At 35.4% G+C, this 26,078-nt stretch overlaps 4 protein-coding genes and 1 long non-coding RNA gene across 7 annotated transcripts; 3 read left to right on the top strand and 2 right to left on the bottom strand.

Annotated features, from left to right (window-relative positions):
- Positions 1–717: 717 nt before the first annotated feature.
- Positions 718–4,525, bottom strand: LOC131015447 (vacuolar protein sorting-associated protein 32 homolog 2-like). Of its 2 annotated transcripts, none has more exons than XM_057943858.1 (8): positions 4,249–4,525; positions 4,006–4,133; positions 3,282–3,381; positions 2,316–2,401; positions 2,142–2,233; positions 1,509–1,623; positions 1,244–1,427; positions 718–965 (listed from the first exon to the last, which is right to left on the bottom strand). In XM_057943858.1, the coding sequence occupies exons 2-7, from the start codon at positions 4,075–4,077 to the stop codon at positions 1,248–1,250; spliced, it is 645 nt and encodes a 214-aa protein (XP_057799841.1). In that variant the 5' UTR covers positions 4,078–4,133; positions 4,249–4,525; the 3' UTR covers positions 718–965; positions 1,244–1,247. The 2 variants fall into 2 exon arrangements, with proteins under 2 accessions (XP_057799841.1, XP_057799840.1); XM_057943857.1 differs by having other exon boundaries at positions 1,231–1,427; positions 4,249–4,451.
- A 703-nt stretch (positions 4,526–5,228) lies between these two features.
- LOC131015364 (clathrin interactor EPSIN 1) lies at positions 5,229–10,369 on the top strand. Its single transcript, XM_057943740.1, has 11 exons — positions 5,229–5,466; positions 5,563–5,614; positions 6,613–6,692; positions 6,807–6,885; positions 7,039–7,122; positions 7,264–7,409; positions 7,508–7,714; positions 8,293–8,435; positions 9,050–9,246; positions 9,396–9,771; positions 9,896–10,369. The coding sequence occupies exons 1-11, from the start codon at positions 5,426–5,428 to the stop codon at positions 10,111–10,113; spliced, it is 1,623 nt and encodes a 540-aa protein (XP_057799723.1). The 5' UTR covers positions 5,229–5,425; the 3' UTR covers positions 10,114–10,369.
- A 365-nt stretch (positions 10,370–10,734) lies between these two features.
- Positions 10,735–18,475, bottom strand: LOC131015410 (uncharacterized). Of its 2 annotated transcripts, none has more exons than XM_057943794.1 (10): positions 18,318–18,475; positions 17,381–17,556; positions 16,791–16,922; positions 16,647–16,697; positions 16,033–16,129; positions 15,063–15,109; positions 14,333–14,549; positions 11,874–12,003; positions 11,357–11,399; positions 10,735–10,969 (listed from the first exon to the last, which is right to left on the bottom strand). In XM_057943794.1, exons 1-10 carry the CDS (start codon positions 18,361–18,363, stop codon positions 10,886–10,888), a joined length of 1,023 nt encoding a protein of 340 aa, XP_057799777.1. In that variant the 5' UTR covers positions 18,364–18,475; the 3' UTR covers positions 10,735–10,885. The 2 variants fall into 2 exon arrangements, with proteins under 2 accessions (XP_057799777.1, XP_057799776.1); XM_057943793.1 differs by having other exon boundaries at positions 17,381–17,583; positions 18,318–18,378.
- LOC131015487 (uncharacterized) lies at positions 12,213–13,421 on the top strand. The gene is made up of 2 exons (XR_009098547.1): positions 12,213–12,608; positions 13,037–13,421. It is a non-coding gene; the product is annotated as an uncharacterized LOC131015487 (long non-coding RNA).
- A 1,496-nt stretch (positions 18,476–19,971) lies between the features above and the next one.
- LOC131015355 (NADP-dependent malic enzyme-like) lies at positions 19,972–25,087 on the top strand. Its single transcript, XM_057943729.1, has 20 exons — positions 19,972–20,148; positions 20,325–20,495; positions 21,010–21,130; positions 21,207–21,281; positions 21,472–21,623; positions 21,723–21,828; positions 21,908–21,973; positions 22,260–22,355; positions 22,438–22,509; positions 22,598–22,681; positions 22,888–22,986; positions 23,201–23,248; positions 23,330–23,383; positions 23,488–23,586; positions 23,712–23,801; positions 23,878–23,955; positions 24,036–24,110; positions 24,216–24,306; positions 24,455–24,583; positions 24,791–25,087. The coding sequence occupies exons 2-20, from the start codon at positions 20,347–20,349 to the stop codon at positions 24,877–24,879; spliced, it is 1,773 nt and encodes a 590-aa protein (XP_057799712.1). The 5' UTR covers positions 19,972–20,148; positions 20,325–20,346; the 3' UTR covers positions 24,880–25,087.
- The last annotated feature ends 991 nt before the right edge of the window (positions 25,088–26,078 follow it).

Genomic DNA, 26,078 nt, shown 5'->3' with positions numbered 1-26,078 from the left:
TAAGTTGCCTATCTAGCCACTCATAGACAATAGTCACAACAGTGAAAAAGGAAAAAAATCCTAAAAATGTTAAACCAAAAGTCAACAACAAAATAGGGCAGTAAATTATTGCCAGAGCTAAACCAATTTAATATAGAAAATTCAACAACCCCTCAAAAAAAAATATATTGAAAAATTAAGTGGGCGCTCGAAGCATGAAGGTTCTACAAAATCAGAAAAATTAGTAAAAGAATATTGTAACGAGGTAGGCCATTTTGAACACTTCAAAATGTGCTCATTATTTTAATCGACATAAATTTTAATAAATATTAAATAAATGTATTATGAGTGTAGAAAGAGATTCATTTTTTAATAGGTAATATTAGAAATAAGTGATATTAGAAATTTACCCACTTTTTGATTATAAATGTGACAATATTATAAATAAGTAGTTTATAATGGGCATATAGTTTACAAGCCCAAATTGATTTTATTGTTATGGGCTTGTTCAGTATACGAACCACTAAAATGACTCAATTTTATACATTGGTCTTGTTTATAAAATACAGTAATTAATTATTTTGTACAATAAATACTATATAGTCTATATGCAGCAACATTATTTCCTTCTTTTGTGTAATACAATTTAATTTAAAAATAATTCATATTTTATCCATATATATATAGATATATATATATATACACACAAGATAGCTTAAAACAAAGAAGCTATATATATGACAGAAAATGACAATCATTGGATAAATTATATAATGTCACAAATCTTATAATGAAAGCTAGCAGCAGTAAACTTCCTCCCTCCCTCCCAAATTGAAGAATAAATTTTCTTGATATACAGTTTTCTTTCCAAACAAAGAAAATGCAGATTGAAATTTGGTCTGAAAATATGGACACAGCAGCTCAAGCTACGACTCTCCATTATACAGCAAGTATTTTACAGTTTCTCTGGATTTAGGGGTTTAAATCTGCAAGCCACAGCCATCAAAATAACAATAGTCAAGAAATGAAATTTAACAGAAATCAAGCAGAAAAACCGACATAAACTTGCGAATAAGGATCACTTCAGACATAGATTATTCCTAGAGATACGACATTGTCAATAACTGATCGATAGGCAGCAGCAATCGTAGAAGGAGCTCAAAAGAAGATTGTTGTTGCATGCCTACAACATATATAGATAAACAACATATTCACAGGGATAGAATTGACCGTATTAATTATTAAGCATACGTCAGAAAATGACCTCCTTAAAGGGCCATCTCTCTCTGCAATTCGGCCAGCTCATCATCCTCATCTTCAACCTTCTTCGCTGGTTGCCTTCCTGCAGGGACTCGGACAGGAGCAGCAGGAGCTGTTGTTGCGGGTTGCAAGAGCTGTTCCTCCAACTCAGCTCCTTCGAGTTCCTCGAGCTCTGCCTCCAATTCATCCTAGTGGAAGGAAATGGTTAAGAAATACTCACTTGGAGGGAGAAACAGAAGATGGACAAGTTATCAGAAACTACAGCATACCTCATCAAAATCAGCTGCTGCACCAATAGGCGTGGACAAAGCTTCTTGAATTTGTTTCATATTTTCAGTCTGCTCATTGATTTCATCCATTGTCTTGTCCACATCATCAATATTGCTAAACCAGCAAAGTTCAGTACAAAATATGAGCAAACAGAATGCACTGCTCACCAGATCGAGGTTGTTGTATCTCAATATAGCATCTCCAGTCAAAAACTAGAATATTTTTTTGTTTCTTATCGGTGCTTCTCTATTATGAGTTCAGTGTTGTTAAGGCCTTAGTTTGAGTGGAATCAGGTAGCCAAATTTGTCAAGAGCTGAAAACTCTACATTTGCTGGTTCGTATCAACATATACTTAGGAGGGCATTTACTTTTTGAGGATTAGCCCAGATAGATAAAAATAATATAGGCTAATCCATTGTTTACAAAGATGGATTGGAACTTTGGGATATCCCAAGGCCGTTGATAAGTTCTATCATTTGAACTAGTTTTGCATGATTTATATCCTATTGAAAGTGTGGGATTGGAGAAATCCTAGTAGAGTATAAAAATACTCAATCATGTATCTTATCACTCATGAAAAGTAAACGCCCCCTTAGCAATCAAAACATGTGATATAAATCAAGATAACTTACGTTGCTTTCTGCATAGCCTTCATTGCAGCTGCTCCAGTTCTCAAAGCATCTACAGTTTCCGTGGTAGCTTTTGCTCCCTCTAGCATTATCATCTTTTATAGGCACAATTTAAAAGAGGCCACATCAGATAGAATCATTAACAGGTAAGCAGCATCATTTATACATAAAGATCACCTGATCATGAATTCGCAACTGGAAATTTCCAAGCTGTTCAATTTGTTGTTCATAAAGCCTTTTTCTCTTCAGACATTGTATTGCAGCTATAAACAGGTTTCACAGAGGAGCTTTATTAATAAGGTATCACTTCAGTTTGATAAATTCAGTTAACAAGGTTACAAGCACAGATCCCAACAATGCCACACCATATTGCTGGACAACAAACATCTTAATGCCCTATTTCACGGTGAAAATATTTAAGACCTTGACAGAGAGGAGAAGCAAATGACTGGATTAAGAAATTCTGAAGGGGAGTTGCATGTTCAAGGAATGGAAAACGAATCATATCTCTCTATATAGGTGATAAAAACAATCGTAGAAAACAGTACATGCTTCTCAAACATCCACAACCAGTAACTTTTCAAGCTGCAATTGTAGTCAGCACTGAGAAACATAAACAGAAATGCGCAATAGAAGTGCAGTATAGTAAGATGGCATAAAACGGTTTTACAAAAAGGTAAAAAGCAACACACTTGTGAAAAAGGACATCTTCTTGTGTTGGTTATCACAAAGTATGATATGCAGTGCAGTTAAAGTAATTACTAGGAATATTACATTAGTCAAGCAATCTGAAATCCAACTAAAACCAATACATGTCATCCAAGGATGATTAATTATATAGGTGGAAAGCTTTTCAAAAGTTTTTGGTTCTAATACTGACAAGGAACCTTGTCACCTTAGAGTGCTAGAGCAAAAGGTTCAAACAAATCACGCCTCAGAAATTTATGGTGACCAAGAATATAAATTTAAAAGGTACGAATGTTCTACTGGAGTTCCAAGAAACAATAAAACTCAAGCTCAGGGAGTTACGTCAAAAGATACATGATCTACATTATGTTACAAAAAAGAACATAAACTTAACTCCAACACTCTAAAGAATGAAGGTGCAAGTTCTTCTCATAAGTTACCATCACTATACCATACCCCTTTTATTTTTAGCTCGAGTGAACTCCTTGGCCCTTTCAACTTCAGCGGCAGCCTTCTTCAAGAGAACTTTCTCTTTTTTCTCCAGCATCTCAAGAGTCTGCACACAATACAGCATTCAACATAATACACAGAATTGAATACAATAACACAAACACAAAAAGTCTTGGAAAATATTTAACTGAACACAATCTGATAGATACACAACAAATTAGTAAGAATACAGAATCAGATGATAGGTTTCCTATTTAGTCGTCACTTATCAACCTCATCTAAACCACAGTGAATGAACCACAAAAAGAGTCGCAAGCCAAGTAATCCAGCTCCAAGATCCTCATAATTAAGTTTTGTGAAACAAAATAATGCAGTCTTCTTGATCACCAACTGATGCATGAAATATAAGTTCACATAGCATTTTGTGGTATTCTGTTGTACATCCCAATCTAAAATAAACCAAAGTTACTACAAGAATCGCATTCCGAATTCAGTTTACCTAAATATCATCGAAACTGAAAATGAACGAAATAAGCACTTAATATAATCATACCCAATAAAAATGCCAAAGCAGTCACAATCTACAATTTTACTGACACCAAAAAAAAAGAAAGAAAAAGAATAAATTCCCATACAATCTAGACATAGAAATCAGATCATAGTTTCTACAATAGCTTTAAATTGAAAAATAAACAAAATAACTAAAAACACCGCAAATCGCAAACCATACCTCATTTAGCTTATCTAACGTTGCCAGAGCATTCGTCTCTTGCTTAGGCTTTCCAAAAATTCTAGTAAACATCGTCGATGATTTATTACCAGCTAGAGAAATATGAAACAGAATTGAATCTTTAAACCCTGCAAAAAAATCAAACACCCCATCAATTTGATCCACGATTGTTAATCATCTGGATTGCTCCAAAAATCCAACAAATTAACCTGTGAAATATCTTCAATTACAAACATCACTAACCTGCAGATTCAATCGATGGGGAGATCAGCCAGGAGGATTGCTTCTTGAAAAATTAAAAGATTAAATTTTTATAAAAAAAAAATGTAAACAAGAAAAAAAAAATATTATAGGAATGGATGGAAATCCCTGATTGGAAGAGAATTCTTTCGTATTTTGCAATTTGCTTGAGGTAGGGGGACTATCATGACGGGCTGTGATTTACGAGCGTGACAGACCAATTGAATCTGGAGCCAGATAAGATTTTGGGGCAGTTTGCGTTTAGGTCCTCGTAGTCTAATCCTATTTTGATTTAGTGTCTTAGCATAGTAAAATTAGAACTAAAATTAATTGCTAATTCAAAAAGTAAAAATTAAAAAATGAAATTAATTGCTACGAGTATTTTTTGTTTGATTTATATATAAATAGTCAAATATATCACAAATTATTACTGTTTTTTCAATTTTATTGTATATTATCGATTTTGATCCTAAATAATTTTGCACATTCATCTTTGAATGAGTTTTTTGACCCCTAAAACTCGAGTAAGAATATCAAGAATTTGACATAATTTTAAAATAATTATTCGACAACTCTTTGACATAAATATTATAGTATGGTGACGAAAATTTTGAACAATACTATTCAACTTTCAAGTATATAAACATAAAAAAATTGTCTTGGTGTAAATTTGCATAATTTCTTATACTTTAATTATTAAGTTTATCATATAATTCATGCAATGTTAAAATTATTTTGTATAAATGTTTCAAATAATCTACGCCATGTATTATTATACGAGTATTGTAATGTTAATTTTGGGTATGTCGTGTGAGATTTTAGATGTTGATACTATTTATTCAGGATATAATTATGAAAATAGTAAAACATTAAATATTAATCATAATTTACTAAACATTACGATAGCATTAAAAAAATATTTCCACATAATACGATATTTGTCCATATAAAAACACCCAAATTCAAGCAAGGCAAAAAAAGTAAATTCAAAACTATACTCGGAAAATATATAAATTCGCACCTAAACCCCCCAAAAAAACACACATTTCGGTGACACAATCATTTGACGGTGCTGTCGCTTCGTCGATTCGCAAATTAGTTCAATCGATCTGTTCAATACACAGATCTTATCGAATTGAAGAATTCGATCTGTATATCTCGTCTTCCGGCAGATCCAGCCATGGATTTCATGAAGGTTTTTGATCAAACTGTCCGTGAAATGTATGTGCTTTTAATTCTCGATTTTACGATTCGAGTATTTAGTAATCTTATACTGTAAAAGGATGCGCTATTCAATTCTTTTGCGTTCCAATGCAGAAAGAGGGAGGTGAATCTGAAGGTGTTGAAGGTTCCAGAGATAGAACAAAAGGTAACACTAATATGTTGAAGTGATTTCCGCCACTTCCTGAGCTCAATTTCGTCGGTTATATGTGTTTTGTGCTGTATTGGTATCGGATCAGTTAATCAAATTAGTAAATTCAGCTGATTTAGTTGATTGTGTACTGATATTAGTGCCCGTTCCTGATGTTTTAAGTTGCTAGAAGCTGATTTCTGTAATGTTAATAGTTAATCCCCTAAATTATGTTGTTCTGCTATCAGATCGAAGTAGTAGGTTTGTGTTATTCGGTAAATGCGGCCAAGAGCTGAATGCTGAGAAAGCAAGTACCCTTTTGGTCATATACTGAATAACTTTTAATACTTAATTCATGCTATTGTTGGACCATGTATAGTTTTAAGGGGCCTCGAAACATATTGGATGCTTACACTAGCTCATATCTTCAGATATATTGAGTTTCTTCTGATGATATTTAAGCAGGAGTTTTCTAGTGTTAACTGTTTACCCCGTAGATTTTATGTTATTCAATTGATGCTGTTGTTTTATTGTCAAACCAAACTAGAAGTTTTTGTTTTGTTTGGTAAATGTGGTTAAGAGCTGAATGCTGAGAAAGCAAGGACCCTTTTGATCATCTGGTACTAAATAATGTATAACTTCATGAATCATGCTGTTCTTTTGGACCGTGTATGATTCTAAGGGGCCTTAAAACATATTGAGTATTTAGTCTAGTTCATATCTTTTGGATGTTATGAGTTTCTCCTGTTGATATTCAGTTGTCGAATGTGCCTTTAGAATCTGTTTCATGCATACCCAGTTACCCATTCAGTTAAAGAACTCCTTGCTCACCTGAAACATCATCATTCTACATTACAATTTGAACTTTAGTGCAATAATTTATACCTGAAGTGACGAGTTAATACCATATTCAATTGGATGACTATCGAACATGCATCTTTTGTGCTGCCAATCACTGGTGATTTCCTAAAATCAGCATTCTATATGGATTGCTATTGACTTGTCTTTTACTTTAGGTTCTGGATGCTACGGATGATGAACCTTGGGGTCCTCATGGCACAGTGTTGGCAGAAATAGCACAAGCTACAAAGAAATTGTACTTTCCATTCCTTTCATTCACAAAATTGTCAAAAGTTGGCTATTTTCTTATTTGCTTAAATATCCTCTCCCGTTTGCTTTCGTTCCTCTCATCTGTTGGCATATTGTGCAGCACCGAATGTCAGATGGTAATGAATGTCATCTGGACAAGATTGACTGAGACTGGCAAGAATTGGCGTTTTGTCTACAAGGTACCAACATCAAATTTGTTCTGGGAAAAATGAACAAACATCCCATCTTTGTTCTTTTCTTTTACTTTCGTCTGTAAGCTTTTCATTTCCTTGTTATTGCCTTTGAGATCTATGAGGATTAACTTCTTTTTTCTTTCTTTTTTTCGGTGCTAGTCGTTGACCGTCATAGAGTATCTGGTGGGACATGGATCAGAACGTGCTGTTGATGACATAATAGAACATACATTTAAGATTTCTGTATGTATCTTCAGTCCTGACCAACTCTTACTAATATACTTTATAACATAGCAAAACATCTAGAGGCTATTGGCTGGTAGAGGTTTTAAGTTGTATCACTATATGATTCCTGTCCTCCTCATTTCATTTTATAATATCCAGTCTCTGGCAAGTTTTGAGTATGTGGAGCCAAGTGGAAAGGATGTCGGGATCAATGTGAGAAAAAAAGCAGAAACTATTGTGGCTCTTCTGAATAATAAAGAAAAAATGCAGGAAGTCAGGAATAAAGCTGCTGCGAATCGTGATAAGTAAGTTTATGCTTGAGGTCTAATTTCTTGTTTCATTGCTTCTGATTTTTTCAGTCCGTTGTTTCTGGTGGTGCATGAACTTTGTCATTGCTTGCTAGGTATGTTGGACTTTCGTCATCTGGAATAACGTTCAAATCCGGTACAGCATCGTTCACCTCTAGCTCTACTAGTAGTGATCGATATGGAGGTTTTGGTAATACAAAAGACAAAGAATCATTTAATGTTGGTTATAAGGAGGATGAATTTGGTGAAGATAAATATGGAACGATCACTAATTCGAAAAAAAAGTCATCTCGTAATGGCAGGTTTGTGTTGTTTCATATATCGCTGTGCAATTTAGCTTACACTTCTCTTTTATTTTCTTTATGAATTTCAACTCTAAACGATATCACAGCTTTTATCGTCACTGGTGCATGATTTGAAGGAGGCTGTCATTTTATTCATATATGCTTTATTCTTCTGGACTTTATCTATGTGAAATACTGCATTTGTCTTATTATATGGATATGGATTGCTAGCTGATTGAAATGATGATGAGGGCATTCTAACATACAGAAGTTTTCCCTTTCTTGTTTTATGGATGAATTTTTTTTTCCCATGTGCACATTTTAGCCAATTTACAACTCTGCCAAAATAGTCAATCAATTGTTTTTTCCATGGGGATGTTCCCTCATGGAAGTCAAGTTTTTGATTGATAAATTTGTAATTTCCCTCTTGAATTGAAGGATCTTGATATATCTTAGATGATATATTGGCACAAAGTCCTTGGATAGATATTGAGTTTTGGACTATGGATTGGCTTAAGTTTGAAATTTAGTCACTGCTGATTTTACTTGATAGCGCTCTTGCTTTCTTCTCTCTGAATTCCATGAATGTTTTGCAGCACGGATCAAGACTCTCCTACTGCTAGTGCATCAAAAACCAGCAAGCCAGATGAATATGTTTCAGTTTCTTCACAAAATACATCTTCAAACAAATTCGACGAAGACTTTGATGATTTTGATCCTCGAGGGACGTCAGGTGCCAGTAAGTTACAGTGCTTTAATCCCATCTCTTCCTATCTGCATTGCCTGGACTTCTTTATTTTGTTAAGAGAAAATTTGAAATGGTATAGCTTTAGTTCACTTAACTCACATGTCATAGTTCTATTTAGTGCACCAACAAGAAAATATAAATGCTTTTGTAGAATGGTATCTGGATGAGAGCTTTAATAATGAAGGTTGATGCTATTTATGTGGAAATGATACTGCTGCTCCATTTTCACTTGAACATGGGACTAAAGAATGGACTTATATGTTTGCTCACTCGCTAAGCTCTAAACTTCTGATATCGAGTTAGTAGTGACCTTGGGTATATTTAATGTTTATTTTGAATATCACTAAGACACTATGCTGACTCAATCAGAACTTTAGATGGTAAGGACACATGAAATCGTTCAATTACTTAAGTAGCCATAAAATTATTTGCATAACATTATCCTATGATTTCTATTCACACTTTGGCACTTGTAACTTCTCAGTGCTACTGATGTTTAAACCCCTAAGGATTTGCTCTCTCACTGCTTAGTTTATATGCAATTTATACGTGACTTTTTTCACCTACCTTGAGAAAGTTATGCAATGGTCTTTTCTGTTTAACAGAGCCGTCTTCTGGAAGCCAACAAGTTGATCTTTTCGGGCAAGATCTTATGGGTGACTTCTTGGATGTCCCGGTATCTGTTCCAACAGATAAGTCTACTTCCTTAGACAATGATCCACCGGAGGTTGATTTATTTGCTGATGCTGCTTTTGTATCAGCCACTCCTCAACCAGCTGCAGAGAAAAATCCCGAGCCTCAGGTAACGCTATCGTAGCATGTCAGCAAAGGGCAAGGCACCTTTATAATTGCTCAGGGTTCAGTTTCACCACAATTTTACAAGACTACGCCATTTATTGCATTTTTTAAATCTTGAAAATGCTTAAAATCTTGTTCTGGGGCTTTCTGCAGTTTGATGTCGATCTATTTGCCTCTCAGCTGGCCCCTACTCCTGCTGTTTCTACAACAATGGATTTTTTCGCTGCTCCTAATTCAGCTTCCCAAATTGACAGCAAAGCTTCAAAATCTGATGAAACGAGCAACATTTCCGATCCATTCGCTAATGTTCCACTGAACAATTTTGATAGCTCTGACCCGTTCGGTGTCTTCACTTCTCATACAGATCCTTCGTCGGTCCAGAGTTCTTCCAATCAAGGGAGCAATAGTAATATGAAGGGAGCTTCTCCTGAAACCTTCGCTCCCCCACCCAAGAAAGAATTTCAAGTCAAATCTGGAATATGGGCAGATTCTCTGAGTCGTGGATTAATCGACCTAAACATAACTGCACGTAAGTATTACATTACAACACAATCAAATTCACAATTTATATATCAAAACCCCCAATAATACTGGAAAAAACAGAACTTGGAAATTCATGTGATTAGTTATTGATGGTGATGTTTGTATTGCAGCTAAAAAGGTTAACCTAGCGGGTGTCGGCATCGTTGGTGGGTTGACTGATCCATCAGAAGAGAAAGACAAGGGAGCTTTGCCTTCATTTTACATGGGCAGACCTATGGGCAGTGGACCCATGCTTGGTAAATCCGGGCCCACATCGACATCGACAAATGATAACTTCTTCTCGAGTCTAAGCAGCCAACAGAACCAATTCGGGAGTTTCCAGAAATGAGTTATTTTTCTTCCTCCAAACTGCTATTATTTGTCTGTTATATTTTTCGCCTTCGGAATTCATCAACGATTGGGTTTTTGGCACGATAATGCACGACGTTGTATAGTGCACGGGTTGCCCATATTGTTACTGTGTGTTGCTTCATGTGCTATTATAGGGAGAAAAAATGAAAATCCTTAGCAGAAACTTCGCTGCAAAGTATATGCTCTTTATTTGGAGACTCCTTATCATATAAATCAGTGTCATAATTTTCATTCTGATGTTTGGCTCTCTCACTCTCAAACCACTAGACACTCAATTTTTTTTAATTTTTTTTTATATATTCTGAAAATAGTCCTAGGCAACTAACTATAAAGCCATGCATAAGGCTCTCAAAAAGAAAAGAAAAAAGCATGCATCTATTAAAGACATGTGACTTGAAGGATACGATGCAGATGATTAAAATGCAAATGAGTTTTGAGAAGTTAAAGATGCATGCGACTTGAAGGATACGATGCAGATGATCAAAATGCAAATGAGTTTTGAGAAGTTAAAGATGCATATGACTTGATGCAGACGATTAAAATGCAAACGAGTTTTGAGAAGTTAAAGATGCATGCGACTTGAAGGATACGATGCAGATTAAAATGCAAATGAGTTTTGAGAAGTTAAAGATCCTTCATCGGTACAGCCCGATGACTACAAATCATCATAGATGTGACTAGATTTGCTTTCGCCCACATTTTCACAAGCATAAGATCCTTACATGGATTATTAATGTACACAACGAGCTCTAGTAGTAGTAGACATGTTGCATTTTACCCCTTAGCATTGCTTCTGCTTTTTTGACCTGCTTAATTGGGCCAATTATGAAGACCTGCACCAAAGCCGCGCAAATGAGGTACCGGAAAAGGTTATGCTATTGCAGAAAACGAGCACGGTGAGACTTCACAATATAAGGGAGAAAGAAAAGAAACTTTCATTCTTTTCAATGTTGGAGATCTAGTTTTACATAAAAAGAGGAATGCAGGGTAACAACAGGGCATAGTATTGTGTTTCATCAAATGTAACTATTGTGGCCTAACTGGTTAGGATTTGTGACATCACTTAGAAGATCCCATTATTAATTAAAGCACCTAAGAGAATTTTTATTTAATTTTAAATATAGAATAAGTTTATTACAATAGAACTTCCAAATGAACATAAAAAGGTGTAAGCTAATTGGCAAGATAGCATTTACAGTCATGGTAAGTGAAATACTAACCTTGTTTGGAGGACCTTTATCACCTCCAAAGAAGATTTCAGCGCTGCAAATATACATCGTAAGGAAGGGTCAAAGCGTTCCCAAGTTTTAACAAACAAGAGACGTAAGCATATATAGGGGTGACTAGTGTTTGAAGAGACATAAATTTTTTAAGGTCCCGTCATGGTGGAGACTCAATCTGAGACCTTTGGCCTTAGTTAGACATTAACCCCTCTACCACTAGACTAATAAATGCACACAATTAGTGTGTTGTTATTTCACAGGTATGTTCATTGGCATCTGAAGGTGCAAGTACCAAAAGCAAGCCTAGATTTCAATGGGTTTAATTTCACAATTTTTCTTCGGTTGAAAATTCAATCCAGTGCAAGTGCATAGACCACCTATTTTGTGGATCAGTGGACCCGGCCATAACCATAATGGGAATAATTTGTTATATACAGCATGTTGGCATGATAAGCATTTGATGCCGTCACAAATGGAACAAAAGTGACAGATTATAACTTGTCTCAAGGAATACCTGCATCCTTCCTTTATTGCCAATATATTAGCTCCTCGTTTTCCTATTACGCATCCCATCTTTCCTGGTGGAACATCAAGAACAGACAGGGTTTCTTCTTCCGGAGCTTGCTTATCAGCAATTAGAGTTTCTGCAGCATTGAAGCAAGTATTAGATCACAAAGTGTCTTGCCATATAACATACTCCCTCCGTCCACGAAAAAGAGTCCTGTTTCCCCTCTTTTTTTTGTCCACAAAAAAGAGTCCTATTTCACTTTTTATACAATTACACCCTTTATAGTTTTATGTATTTACTTCATTTGCCATTGAGGACCCACCTCAATAATTAAAAACTCTCTCCACTTAAACTTAATTAAAAATCTCAATTAACAATAAAAATCTCTCATTCTCTCCTTCTCTCCTTTACGCACACGACACTCACACCTCTTCTCTCTCACCAAATCTGCCATCGTGGTTCCTCCTCCGGCGAGCAGCTAGGTCGTCGTCGCCGCCTCACTGATTTCGCCGCCTCGCTCTCCCTGAGCTCGAAACCCTAAGACGCTGTCTCCCAAAATTCATCGTCTTCCTCTGAGCTCGAATCCCCGTCCACTGCCAGTGCTCCGACCGGTCTCGATTCTCTCAAAGCACCACGGGAACTCGCTCTTGCCCTACCTCTCGCCGTTGTCCGCGACTCCGGCTCCACCTATGCTCTGCCTGCGTGAGTAGCCTCAAGGCGAAGCTAGCGTGTCTCGATTTGGTTAGGAATTTCTTAAATTTGTTTGAATTTTTTACTGGATTCGATTTGAATTTGTTCGAATTTGTTACTGAATTTGTTTTTGAATTTGTTCGAATTTGTTACTGGATTCGATTTTTTAAATTTGTTCGAATTTTTTTCTCCCAAATTTCCTGAATTTCTTGTTGGAATTTCCTAAATATGTTGGTGGAATTGATTTGTTGAATTTGTTATTGTAATTTCCTAAATTTGTTGGTGGAATTGATTTGTTGATTTTGTTTGAATTTGTCGTTAAAATTCATTTCTTGATGGAATCGAATTTGTTGTTGAATTTGTTTGCTCAAACTGCTTTAAATTTGTTTGGAATCTGCTGAATTTCTTTACCCAGAAATTGGAAATCAGTGTGAGTTTTAAATTGTTGGAAATGAAATTGGATGCCTTGTTTAATATAGTTACAGGCAGCAGTACAGAGCTAGGAGGAGCTCCCCGTCGTCCCCCTGCTCATCACCAAATGTTGAGCTTGTGAAGATCACACAAGACATGAAGTCATTCAAGGCATACGACAAGCTGCGTCTGGAGCGAACGAATGCACGCCACGTTGGTGTTAGAGCCAAGAGGGCAGCCGAAGCTGAGAAGGAAGACAAGAAGTAGGTACAAGTGAAGTGATTGTGAGTTTGTGATTCAGCAAACTGTTTAATCTGTTTTGCTTTGGGGCTGGACCGATTATCTTGATTTTGGTTGAAATTTTCTTAGTATTTTCAGCTCTTTGTATTGAATTATCTGAGACAGCAAATCTTTTTATCGTTTTGTCATTGATGAACTTACTATATTTCAATAGTTACACTTTAATTTTGAAATTAATGTTTGATGTTTGATTCTTAAATGGTTGGAAATGAAATCTGAATTTTAATTGAGGTTTAAGAGCTTTAAAAGTCATACTAGCACTACCCCTATAAATTTACTTCTCTCTCCACTTACATCTACTTTAACAACTTTCTTAAAACCCGTGCCGAACCCCAAATAGGACTCTTTTTCATGGACGGAGGGAGTATATTATAAATGTTGATAGTACCAAATGTGAATTTATAATTTGGCCAGATCATCACTCAAACATACACAAAATGCAGCTCCCCAAAAAACCTATAATGAACTACTTGAGCAATTTTGACCTAAAGTTAGATGCATGCAACTCACTTATGTCTCAACTATGACATTTCAAAACCCAAAAATATTAATTATTCACTAGATTTGAATCACAGAAAAAATTTATAACTCCATCATAAGGTAATCCAAATGCACTGGCAAATCAAACAAATTGTGACACAATAGCTTTATGAAAACAATATTTACTTATAATCTACACGATCATGTGATAGGCCCATCATATGTACTCTGATACGCACCGAGTTCTGAGCTCACCCAGCCTTATTCATATTGGAAAATAGTAAATACTAGGATCCATCATTCACTTTCTAGTATTACGAGTGCTCGATTACCAGAGCTATTAAAAGGTATATTTAAGGAACCTCTGCAAATTGTAATTTGCATTTTCTATATGCCGGCATTTCTATCTATTACTGTTCAAAATTCATATATTTCCTAACAAAGAGCCTTATAAATAAATATATAATTTGTGGCAATTCATGGTTATAGCATACAGTTCATGTCTACATGCTTAGACACCCATCTATTAACTGCTCGAGAGATAAAGTAAACAAGAAACATCCATGGCATTGTATAATAAATACCTGGAACAGGAGGCAATGCTGGCCAATCTGCAAAATTATTATCATTGATGCAGAAACAGCGGCAATAAAGTGCACCACGAACTGCAAGATACCACAAGGATCTCTCATTTAACTTCTCCACCATCTTATGGTAGATAAACAGAAGAAAGCGAACATCATCTGCAGCTGCACGGACCATTAATTCGGACAATGGTCGATATGTCCAGAAATTGGGGTCCTGGGAAGCAAAACAAGGTATCAAGACTCTGGCAAGCAGCAAACAGTTTATCATTCAGCTACTACCGAGGGAGATTTTTTCAAACATTTAAGTGTAAAACCAGCAGAAATTGGGAATTCATTTCAGATATTTAGCTTGAATCTCATTCTGATCCACGCATATGGAAGGGGCTTAGCATCTTGCAGAATGACATTGACAATGCAAATTGCAAAGACTAGAAGGCAGAAGTTATAAGCCATAGTTCTGAAGATTTTCAAGTATTGCAATGAAGCGCATTTTTGGCAGTAAGAAGACAAAATGCCATTGGCTTTCTGCATCCGACCAAAAGTAAAGAACATAAGGAGCTCAACATTTTCTTCCAACGACTTAAAGTGTGATGTCAGAAAAGTGCAAATTCTGAAATTCTAATTGAATTGACTTCCATCAATGCACATCCATTAAATTTTGATGTAGTTGATCAACTACATGAACAACAAGCACTACCAGGAAGAAATAAAAGGATAAAAAACAAACCTGCCTCAAGAGAACACGAACTTCTTCCTTCTCAACATATGATATGCCTGGGTTAAATTCCTCTCATTAACATACAAGGATATGGGAAAAGAAAACAAAGGAGGAAACACTCAAAAAACAGTCCAAAACCGTGAGAACAGCAAGCTATAAACAGCACAAATGCAGCATAGAGGAATATATAAAGCCACACAGAATGAGTTTTAAAAAAAGTACTCCCTCCGTCCGCCAAAAGTATTCCACAATTACTATATTTGGCGTCCGCAAAAAGTATTCCACTTTCCTTTTTAAGCCATGGTCCCACCATCCACCTTTATATTTTATCCTTACAAACACTCTTTATTTACAAAAAACCCACCCCAAATTCAATCTCAACCACACATCTCATAAAGTGGTGGGGCCATTTCTCCACTACATCAACATCATCACACATTTTATTAAGCTCCGTGCCAGGCCAAAGTGGAATACTTTTGGCGGACGGAGGGAGTATGATGAAGCTTAATCAGTTATGCAACAGATAAAGCTTCAGTAGCTCAGCTCTTTCACACTTTTTAGTCAGTTTTTATATGCATGAATCAACAATAAGAGTAGTTCATACATTTGCATTTGATATTTAATGGCTGCCAAAATTAATAGATCGAACTGTAACCAAAATTGGAAAGGGTAATCTACTCAGGTTTCATTCAATCAATCTAACTATTTCTAATGTATTTCTTAGAAGATATATACACATAACCTATCCTATTCACCTCATTTCAAATAGTGATAATTAAGTATAAAGTTTCATAAAATGATTACATAACAGGTTAGTCTACAGCTGAAGGCATCAGACCTCATTCCTAGAGCCTTTCATCCACATCAACAGATTTTCACAGAACAATTACCGACTAAAATTTGCAACAGGTGATCCACACCCAAAATATTCCAGTTCAGAAAGTGTAATAAGAATAACAGTGCAGAACAAATCAATTACCCCCAAATTGAGGGTCCGCAAGCAGGCCAACAAATGATATGTAGTCATCTGGCACTCTTTTCTGCCCTTCTTGCTCCTTAATCAAAGAATATGCAATCTGCTTGTGATAAATATAAAAGGATGAGAATAGGTTTGTCATTTGAAATCTAGCAATCGAAAGAGAGATTTCTGAACTCCATAAGTTATTGAAGGCAGTGAACAAAGCACAATAGTTATGATAATGCGACACTGCTTTGCAGCTCAATTCTCCTGTTAGAAGAAAGCTGCCCATGCAAGCAATGCATACAGACACACATCATCAAAACTAAGTGAGAAAAGAAAACAGCAGTTGATGGCACGAAATGAGAGCACAACTCTTTAAATAAATGTATGTACACGTCAAGTTAAGATGATTATTTATACATAAAAAATATTAGTACATGAGAAGTAGTTCTCTTATTTGTTGATAGAAGGTTAATTAGTATTAATTGCATCTTTTTCTCGACAGAGAAAGTTCATGTACATTCCCTGCTAAAACGAACAACAATGCAGACAATAGATTTTAGGCAATAATAGTCATTATTCACATTATATCAATTAGTTTTCTCACATCAACAACAAATGGAAGTACAAACCTGGGTGTCCACAACATTATGCAGCTTAATGCCAAACTGAAAGTATAATGCCTGCAACATACAAAAGGATGTATGGAAAAATTATAGAATTTTTTGGGGTGCATGAAGGTGGAAGGGAGGGACAAGTACAAATCACCAAGAGACCTCACTATCTCGTTTGCAGTCGTGGATAACTTTTGTGATGTAACTAGACTCAAGTGCAGGCTTACAGGCTTTCACAAGTGTCTCTCCACCCTCAATGGCATCAACAAGGTATATTGCATTTGGAAAAGCAAGCTGCATAACATAATGCTATTAGTTGAGATTACATAAGCCTCACTTGTGAGCTTTGGCAGGCGAAAGAGCTTTTCTCTCTAACAATGGCATTTCTTTAGATGAATAAAGGAGTGGTATTATTACCAGGAATAGAAGCATGAACCAGCACCTTGGTATGATCACTTAATCAAAGGTTTTGTTCATGTTTTTTTCTTTCAAATTACTAAAGCTAGTTAACAGAAAAAAATAGAAGAAAACCAACATGTATCATTAAAGTAGTTCTATGACTAGATCATATGCATTAACTAGACAGAAATAGGGATGAGGAAATCATGAATTATCACTCATGCATACAAATTTACTGTTCATTTTACTAAGCATCAAAAGATTATCATGAAAATATCTATTAAAAGTCAGAATTTATTCTCGTTTTCTTTTCAAATATAAACACATTACTTTAAGAGAATTGAAGTAAGAACCTGCATAATACAAAGCGTCCCCTGCCGGCAAAGATCAACCCCCTCACAATCAAAGCCTATGACCAATTGTTTTTCACATGAAGGGTGTAGGAATTCTTCCGGAAGTTGAGATGCATGGGTGACAACATGGATAGGAACTGAAGGCAAACATGCTTCACTGTCTAAGGATTTGTCACCTGCAAAAAATAAGAGAGAATGCACTTCTAACATGTAGTAAATCAGGTTGTTCAGGAAACTCTTGCTGGAATGACTAGTCTATAGCAGCATGTCATGCATTTTCCAAAAACAAGGCACTATATCGTCAAACTTCTGCCTCCTACTATTTCAAACTAAGATAGCACTTCCCTATACCACTGTCCTAATGCATTTGAAAAAAAATACTCATGTTATAGTAATTAATGGATCGAACACAAATCAAAAGACCACAAAACACAACCAAGCTTCGCCTCTTCAATAACAACATATATTTTATCAGATCAAATGACCAGTAACTTTCACTTTCAAAAAAATGAGCAATCCGCTCTATATTATGAAATCATATTTTCAATAATTTCAACTTCTTCCAACAGCCACGCAACATTAAATGTTTCTCTTAACGCTTAGTCTAAATTCCACAAAATCATACGAGAAGCAAAAGCTCAAATGATCCAAACGAACTGCTACCCCAAAATCAATCCGCCTAAATCATCACTTCACTTCCTCCCTCGCGATCAAATAAAATGCCTAAATTTTGAAACACACAAATCTAGTAATCAAATGAACCGAGCTTTCACCATTAGTTCCAGAAATTCAGCTCACTAATCAGATTAAAGCACCGATTTCATACAAGCGATAAACAACCGGTGAAATCAATGCAAATGCATATACAAATTAACTACGAACACCGAATCAAATTAAACACAAATATTATTTGAAAAAATTGGATTTGAAAATTTACCAGGGTCCGGAGGCAGCGGAATGTGGGTCTTAGGAGGGGACGCCATGTCAGAGTTTTGGAAAATTCCATATGGATTCAGCGTCTATTTAAACACACAAACTTCATACCGCCTCCGGCTCGCTTGCGTCCGGTTCTGTACAGTTCCTCTAAAATATAACTATCTCTATGCGACTTAGTGATATTTATTTTTTATTCTAAAATTGTTATGAAATTGCACGTAACTTTTTGTTTCTGACAGATAAAAAAGCAATTTTTGTTTTTAACCAGTCGACATATATCATATATGACCCCTAAAATCAAACAATATAGTAATATGTAATGACTTATGTGTTTTATTGTATGAAATACACTTATTAGTTAAATGGTAAATATCAATTTGAATCTAAATTACTATTTGTTTTATTAAAAATATTTTGAATTATAAAAAATATTTATTTAAAGGGATATTAGTATGCAAATACATGAACTTTTGGGTTTTGTTAAATTACACACACAAAAAAGGACAAAGATACACAACTTTTCTATTTTTCTAATTTTGAATGCGATTTTAAATTCCCCTCAAATTGAAATTGATTTGGCAGTCGGAAATTTCAACATGACCAAATCGACGATAAGAAAAAAACAATGCAATTAGAACATTCGTCATTTTATAACTAAATATAAGTTTCAAATTCAAAAAATGGTTCCATGTGCCACCCACGAGCTCGATGATGGATTGATGGTCTTGAAAAATGCAATATCCCTTGAAAAAAATGTCCTTGCGATATGAAACCTTTCTTGAAATCTTCCCTTCACTCTAGTTGTGACTCATTTCTTGAACTCATCGTGAATTTGCCTTAATCTACTCCAATTCTTCTCAATTGAATGATTTGTAGATTTTGAAACTCATTTTTAGTTATAAATGACGTCATTTTAGTGTACTTCATTAGTGTGCCATGTTTTTTTTTTTCTAATTGTTGATTTGGCCACGTTGAAAATTTCAACTACCAACCCAACTTCAATTTGGGTAAAATTTTAGAATCAAATGAGGAAATTAAAAAAAAATTGAAAGGTCGTGTATGTATGTAAAGAAGAAAAAGATAGTGTGAAATTTCAGTAAACCTTTACAAAAAATTGGAGTATTAGTTATTTAACCCCAAAGTATAAAAATTATATTGAACTATATGATATATTTATTTAAACCTTAAACTATCAACTTTTGTATAAAAAATGTTGTGTTTACTTTTCGGCCTCCAAAATCTTGACATAGCTAGTTGGATGTCGCTGTTTAATTTTATTTTTTTATTATTTAAATGACATATCACAAAGACGTCGTTTTGTACCATGTTATTTAAAAAAAAACATGTTAAATTAATTAAGCATAGGACTTATTTAATTAAAAATATAAATAAATTTAAAGGTCATGTATTATGTGATTAATTTTTAAAATCATTTTCAATTTCATAATTAACTTATATTTCGTCTATTTACATGCCAATTATAAAGTAAAATAAAATCTTAATCTTATTCCTCAAAGAAAAAAAAAAATCTTAAATCTTTGTGGGTCATGCAATAAAAATATGTTGGGCTGATCTCAATGGGCTGGATACGAAATTGGGCCAAGCCCGTTAATTAGTTATTTACTTCAAGAGTGAGCTAGCTAGCTTTCAGTTTAAAACTCCAACTGACAATAAACCGTCTCTTTCTCTCTCTCTCCTCAAATTCGCGGGCATCTTTCTCTCTCTACGTGTACGGACAAACGCACTTCTTTTCCCATCTTCCATGCATACATTCATTCTCTCTATTCCTAGCTTCAATCATGCAAGTGCAATTGGATCCGATTTTTGTTCAGGTATCACTTCACACCGCTCTCATTTTTGCATCTCCTTCCTCTTCATATTTTTTTTGTTTAATTTTCGAAGTTATGCGTTCAATAAGTAAGACGTTGAAGGAAAATAAAGAAAATGTGATTTCTGAGAGTGGAGACTGTTTTTGTTTCTGTCGACATTGAAATTGTTTCTGGTGTAGTTGCGTTCGATCGAGATTTGTGATGGAGAGCACGATGAAGGAGCTGAGCGGCGAATCAGTTCTCGACTTAATCGATAAATGTGGAATTGGTGGTGGTGTTTTGGATATCTACGGTGAAGACAGAGCCACCGAGGATCAGCCGATCACGCCGTGGGCGATTTCTGTTGCTAGGTGATTCTATAAAGTTTTAATTCTCAGTAATTAGGGATAATTTTTACTTTTATTTTGTTTTTTCGGTCGTGGTTGAATGATGTTGCTCTGAATGATGGATGAGATTTATGTCACTGGATTTTTAGTGGGATTTATGTGGAAATTGTGATTTAGATTGGGTTTATTATCTCAGATTTTGTGTGTTTAGATTGGGCATAATTTGTTTCTGTTGCTGGGTGATCCATAAACTTCTAATCACCAGTTAGCATGCAAATTACGTTCTAATTGGGATTTTATTGAGCAAGCGATGTTGATTACAACGTTTACTATCTCAAATCCTTGTCAAACTCACAATATTGAATGTTGATTTACTATCATTTTGTCATTAGTAGGATGATGCTATTCTAAATGATGGATGAGTTCTATCATTGGATTTCAAGTGCGATTTTACTTGCATTTATACATTATCTCAAAATTTGTCAAACTCACTTTCTTCAACATGGATTTATAAACATTTTTTAGTGTGTTTTTACAGTGGGTATAGTATGTTGCGTGATCCACGCCACAATAAAGGACTGGCATTCTCTGAGAAAGAGAGAGATGCACATTATTTGAGGGGCCTTCTACCTCCAGTTGTCATCTCCCAAGAGCTGCAGGTTTTCTAGAAAGTTATTGCAGTTTGTTAGACATTAGTATCATCTGTTTCTCACCAGATCTATTACTTGGCTGCAGGAGAAGAGGTTGCTGCACATTCTACGCCAATATACAGTGCCGCTGCATAGATATATGGCGATGATGGATCTCCAGGTGAAGTTGCTAAAATTACAGAATTCTCCATTCTTGAATTGACATTTTATATAGAAGATTCTGTTTCTTGATTTTTTTTGCTTTGGATAGTTGAAAATCGAATAATAACCCCTCTATAAAATTTTCTGTGTCCACCACTGTGATATCCAGTGATCCTTACTCCAGACACTATCTCTCTAATTTGTACCAGGAGAGAAATGAAAGGCTATTTTACAAGCTTCTGATAGATAATGTTGAGGAGCTTCTTCCCGTAGTTTACACACCCGTCGTAGGTGAGGCTTGCCAGAAGTACGGCAACATTTTCAGGCGTCCTCAAGGACTCTATATCAGCTTGAAAGACAAGTAGTCCTCATACGTGCCTTTTTTTTCTCATCTCATTCTTACATCATTCAAGATTGTTCGTTTAACTTATCTTATCTGAGTTCCACGTCTCTTTCTCAGGGGAAGGATTCTTGAAGTGTTGAGAAACTGGCCTGAAAAGGCTATTCAAGTGATTGTGGTCACAGATGGTGAGCGCATTTTAGGCCTTGGAGACCTTGGCTGTCAGGTTCTTATAATTTATTCATTCAATTTGAAATACCTATTAATTTATCATAGATCACTAAATACACACAATAATGTTGTAGGGTATGGGGATTCCTGTGGGAAAACTATCTCTATATACAGCTCTAGGAGGCGTTCGTCCTTCAGCTGTAAGTGTAGAGCAACTACTTGGTTTTCGCCCTCACTGTACAAAGATTAGTTTTGTCTTTTATGAAACTGGTCGTACTGGTGAAGTGAGTGAACTTCATTTTTAACATTGCAGTGACTACATAGTGGCCCATAATCCTTTATGTTGTGTTATGTTATTTCATGCCATGGAAAAAACTGGCTTCTGTTTATCTCTAGTTTGCTAACTCTGAAATTAGAGCATAGTTTCTATTTTTAGAAACTTCCCTTCTATCTGCACAACGTTTACCTTAATCTGCAATTTGACAGTGCCTGCCTATTACACTCGACGTTGGGACAAACAACAGGAAGTTGTTGGATGACGAGTTTTACATTGGCCTTAGGCAGAACAGAGCTACTGGGCAGGTTTCACACTCTGGACATTTCTTAAAAGCCATATTTTCTTTATACGAGATGCAAACTTTTTCACACTCCGACCTAACTGTAGGAATATGCTGAGCTTCTCGAAGAGTTCATGATCGCCGTTAAACAAAACTACGGTGAGAAGATCCTAGTACAGGTCTGCAACACCATAAATATATAAACAATTCTGCAAAAATTAAGCCAATATTTCCTCGATTGATTTAACATTTCAATTGTTTTTCCAGTTTGAAGACTTTGCGAATCATAATGCTTTCGATCTTCTTGCCAAGTATCGCACGACCCATCTTGTGTTCAATGATGATATCCAGGTGAACAAACACGAGGGGTGTTTGCTTTGGGTGATAACTTAAATAGATAAGAACTAATATAGATAAATCCGTCGCATACTCTGATTCTGATAGATAGAAAAACAAATTTGAGGTTGCTTGATCATGTAACCCCCCCCCCCTCCCCACACTATAGTTCCGTTCCATTTTCGAGGAAGACCTAAACTTTTCTGTTCTCTTTGTCTCAGGGCACTGCCGCCGTGGTACTTGCCGGCGTAGTTTCAGCCTCAAAACTAATGGGAAGAGACTTAGCAGATCATACATTCTTATTCCTTGGGGCCGGAGAGGTTAGACTCAATCTGCTGCAGCTCTTCTTTCCTCGTTTAGATTGAACACCAGACCATGTGTTTTAGAGTAAAAGTGTCTTTTTTAGGCAAATTTTCTCTTGATTCTGCATCCAATGCCTGTTTAATGAAGACCAAGATATTGATGTTGAAAAACAGCATGTTTAGCTACCATTTTTTAGTTTCTTCTAATCTTGTCTATTTTGGGTAATGCAAGGCTGGAACCGGCATAGCTGAACTTATCGCGCTTGAGATGTCCAAAAGGGTAACTACTCGTCTCACCATCTGCTCTCTATCTTCATTTGCTGAGCTTTTAGTCATGAGATCGTGATGACTACCCTTGTAGGCAAACACTCCAGTCGAGGAGGCAAGGAAGAAAATTTGGCTAGTGGACTCTAAGGTATGGTATTCTTCATCTGTTTTAGGCAAGATCATGTGTATATTTGTTCAAGAAGAACGTCAAATTCGATCAAGGTCGTGAATAGCTCTGTCGTTGTATGACAGGGGTTGATTGTCAGCTCTCGTAAAGAGTCTCTTCAGCATTTCAAACTGCCTTGGGCTCACGAGCACGAACCAGTTCAAGAATTGTTAGATGCAGTTAAGGTGTGATCTTCTTGTACTAATATGCGTTTAAAATTGAAACACGAGATGCAACACGAAAATGTAACGTGTAAAACTCCTGATCTTGGTTTTGTTGATAAAATACTATGGTTTTTTTCTAATTGCAGGAGATAAAGCCATCAGTTCTGATTGGGACTTCTGGTGTGGGAAGGACCTTCACAAAAGAAGTAGTAGAGGCTATGGCTGCCAACAATGAGGTTCTCTCTCTCTCTCTCTCTCTCTCTCTCTCTCTGCGCACAAACTAATCTAATAACATCATTATGATGCTTTCAGAAACCTCTCATTCTTGCTTTGTCAAATCCAACCTCACAATCAGAATGTACTGCTGAAGAAGCCTACACATGGAGTGAGGTAAATGCATTTATTCTCCCGGAACATATTTATCGTTTTGTGTTCGTGTTCGTGTTAACATACCTAGAGAACTCTCTTAGGGACGCGCAATATTTGCCAGCGGAAGCCCATTCCCCCCGGTCGAGTACAACGGGAAAACATACGCAACAGGCCAGGTTCAGCTCTATACCTAGAAGTCTAGAACTAGCAACAAAGAAAATTTTTATCTCACCATTTGATTTTTTCTCTCCTAAATGAACTCAATTGATGCATCTTCTCAGTCAAATAATGCATATGTATTCCCCGGATTCGGTTTAGGACTGATCATCTCTGGTACTATCCGTGTGCACGATGATCTGTTATTGGCAGCATGTAAGTACGCGAACGAGATCCTCTATTATAAATCGTGTTTCGTCTTCTATTCTCGTATAAGTTTGCATAAATCGTGTTTCATCTTCTATTCTCGTATGAGTTTGCAGAGAGCTGCTATTGACATTATAACTTATACTTTTGCTCTCAGCGGAAGCATTGGCAGCTCAGACAACGGACGAGAACTTTGACAAAGGACTGATATACCCTCCATTTGCAAGTATCAGAAAAATTTCAGCCCAAATTGCAGCCACTGTAGCCGCCAAGGCATATGAACTCGGTAATGCTTGCCTAGATCTCTAAATAATGAGTTGTGTGGGCTATTTGTTATGTATCGATTTTCTATTTTGAAAATGACTTATTGAAATGATACGTTCAAATAAGGAAATGTGGTAATATTGAATTGAGACGAGTCAGTATTACTTTCTGGAAAGAAAAAAAAAAACGGAAGACGTAGGGCGTGAAATGACTATTTTACCCTTCTCAGGCCTCGCGTCTCGTCTCCCTCGCCCCAAGGATCTCGTGGAGTTTGCAGAGAGCTGCATGTACACTCCAATATACCGCAACTACCGTTGATATGTAATCCATGAAGTTGGCTCAGGGGTAGTCCTGTCATTTCCTAATGTTGGCAGTGGAATTAGCAATTTTCCTAGCTCGATAGTTTCTAGCTTATCATATGAGCATATATTTTCTCGGTTAGTTGTATTCTTTTTAGAAGATGTTTAATTGTAGAATTCTCGGTTTATAGATTTTTGAATTAATTTCATTGATATCTCTTCACATATTTCACAGCCATTTACTTACATCTCATTTGTAATTTCTACTTTCGATTTTGCTAAATTGAAAGTGTAATCAAAATTGGAATCTCAATGATCAATTAAAATCTTACAAATAGGATACTAACCTACACCAAAAATAACAATTTTGCACTAGCTAGCTAGACCGCTGCCGCACGCTTCACCGTGCAATACTTTTCAAATAAAATATGTAAATATATATTCTCTTTTTTTCACAAAAAAATTGTCACATTATAAATAATAATACAAATTTTAATAAAATATAAGTAAAATTATTAGTATTAGTCAAATAAGAATCTCACTTTAAATATGAGTGAAGTTGTGTGAACTCTACTATTACAAACGAAAGTGACAAATTTAAGTGGTCCGTTCGAAAAAATTGTGATAAATTTTTAGAAAATCACAATTTTTTTCGAACAAAGGAATATAAGTATAATATACATGATTATTTAATTTTAATAATATAATATGGATTGTTAAATAAATTATACCATTATACATAAGATATAAGTTACTCCCTCCGTCCACCAATCAACTACCCATTTGATGGTTGGCACGGAAACTAAGAAAGTTGAAAAAGGTGGTGTAAAAGTGGTGTAAAAGACTAAAAGGGTAGTGTTAATATATTTTGATTACTTTTACTAATCTTTCATTAGCTATTTAACATACATTATGCCTTGACTTATTAAAGTGTTCTTTTTTTTATAAGCTATTTCTTTCTTTCTTTTTTTACTCTTTAATTAAATAAATTGAAAATTTAGAAAATAAATAAACTGGAAATAAATAAATAAACTGAAAATTCAAAAATAAATAAATAAATAAAACTGGAAAATAATTTTTTTAGAAAATAAATAAACTTAAAGTTCGAAAATAAATAAATAAACTGAAAATTCAAAAAATAAATAAACTGGAAATAAATAAATAAATAAACTGAAAATTCAGAAAATAAAAAAACTGGAATTAAATAAATAAATAAAC

The sequence above is a fragment of the Salvia miltiorrhiza genome, chromosome 3, assembly GCF_028751815.1.
Source record: "Salvia miltiorrhiza cultivar Shanhuang (shh) chromosome 3, IMPLAD_Smil_shh, whole genome shotgun sequence".
NCBI classification, from domain to species: Eukaryota; Viridiplantae; Streptophyta; class Magnoliopsida; order Lamiales; family Lamiaceae; genus Salvia; species Salvia miltiorrhiza.
The sequence above is the reverse complement of the archived record's forward strand: the minus strand, read 5'-3'. Positions and strand labels throughout refer to the sequence as shown.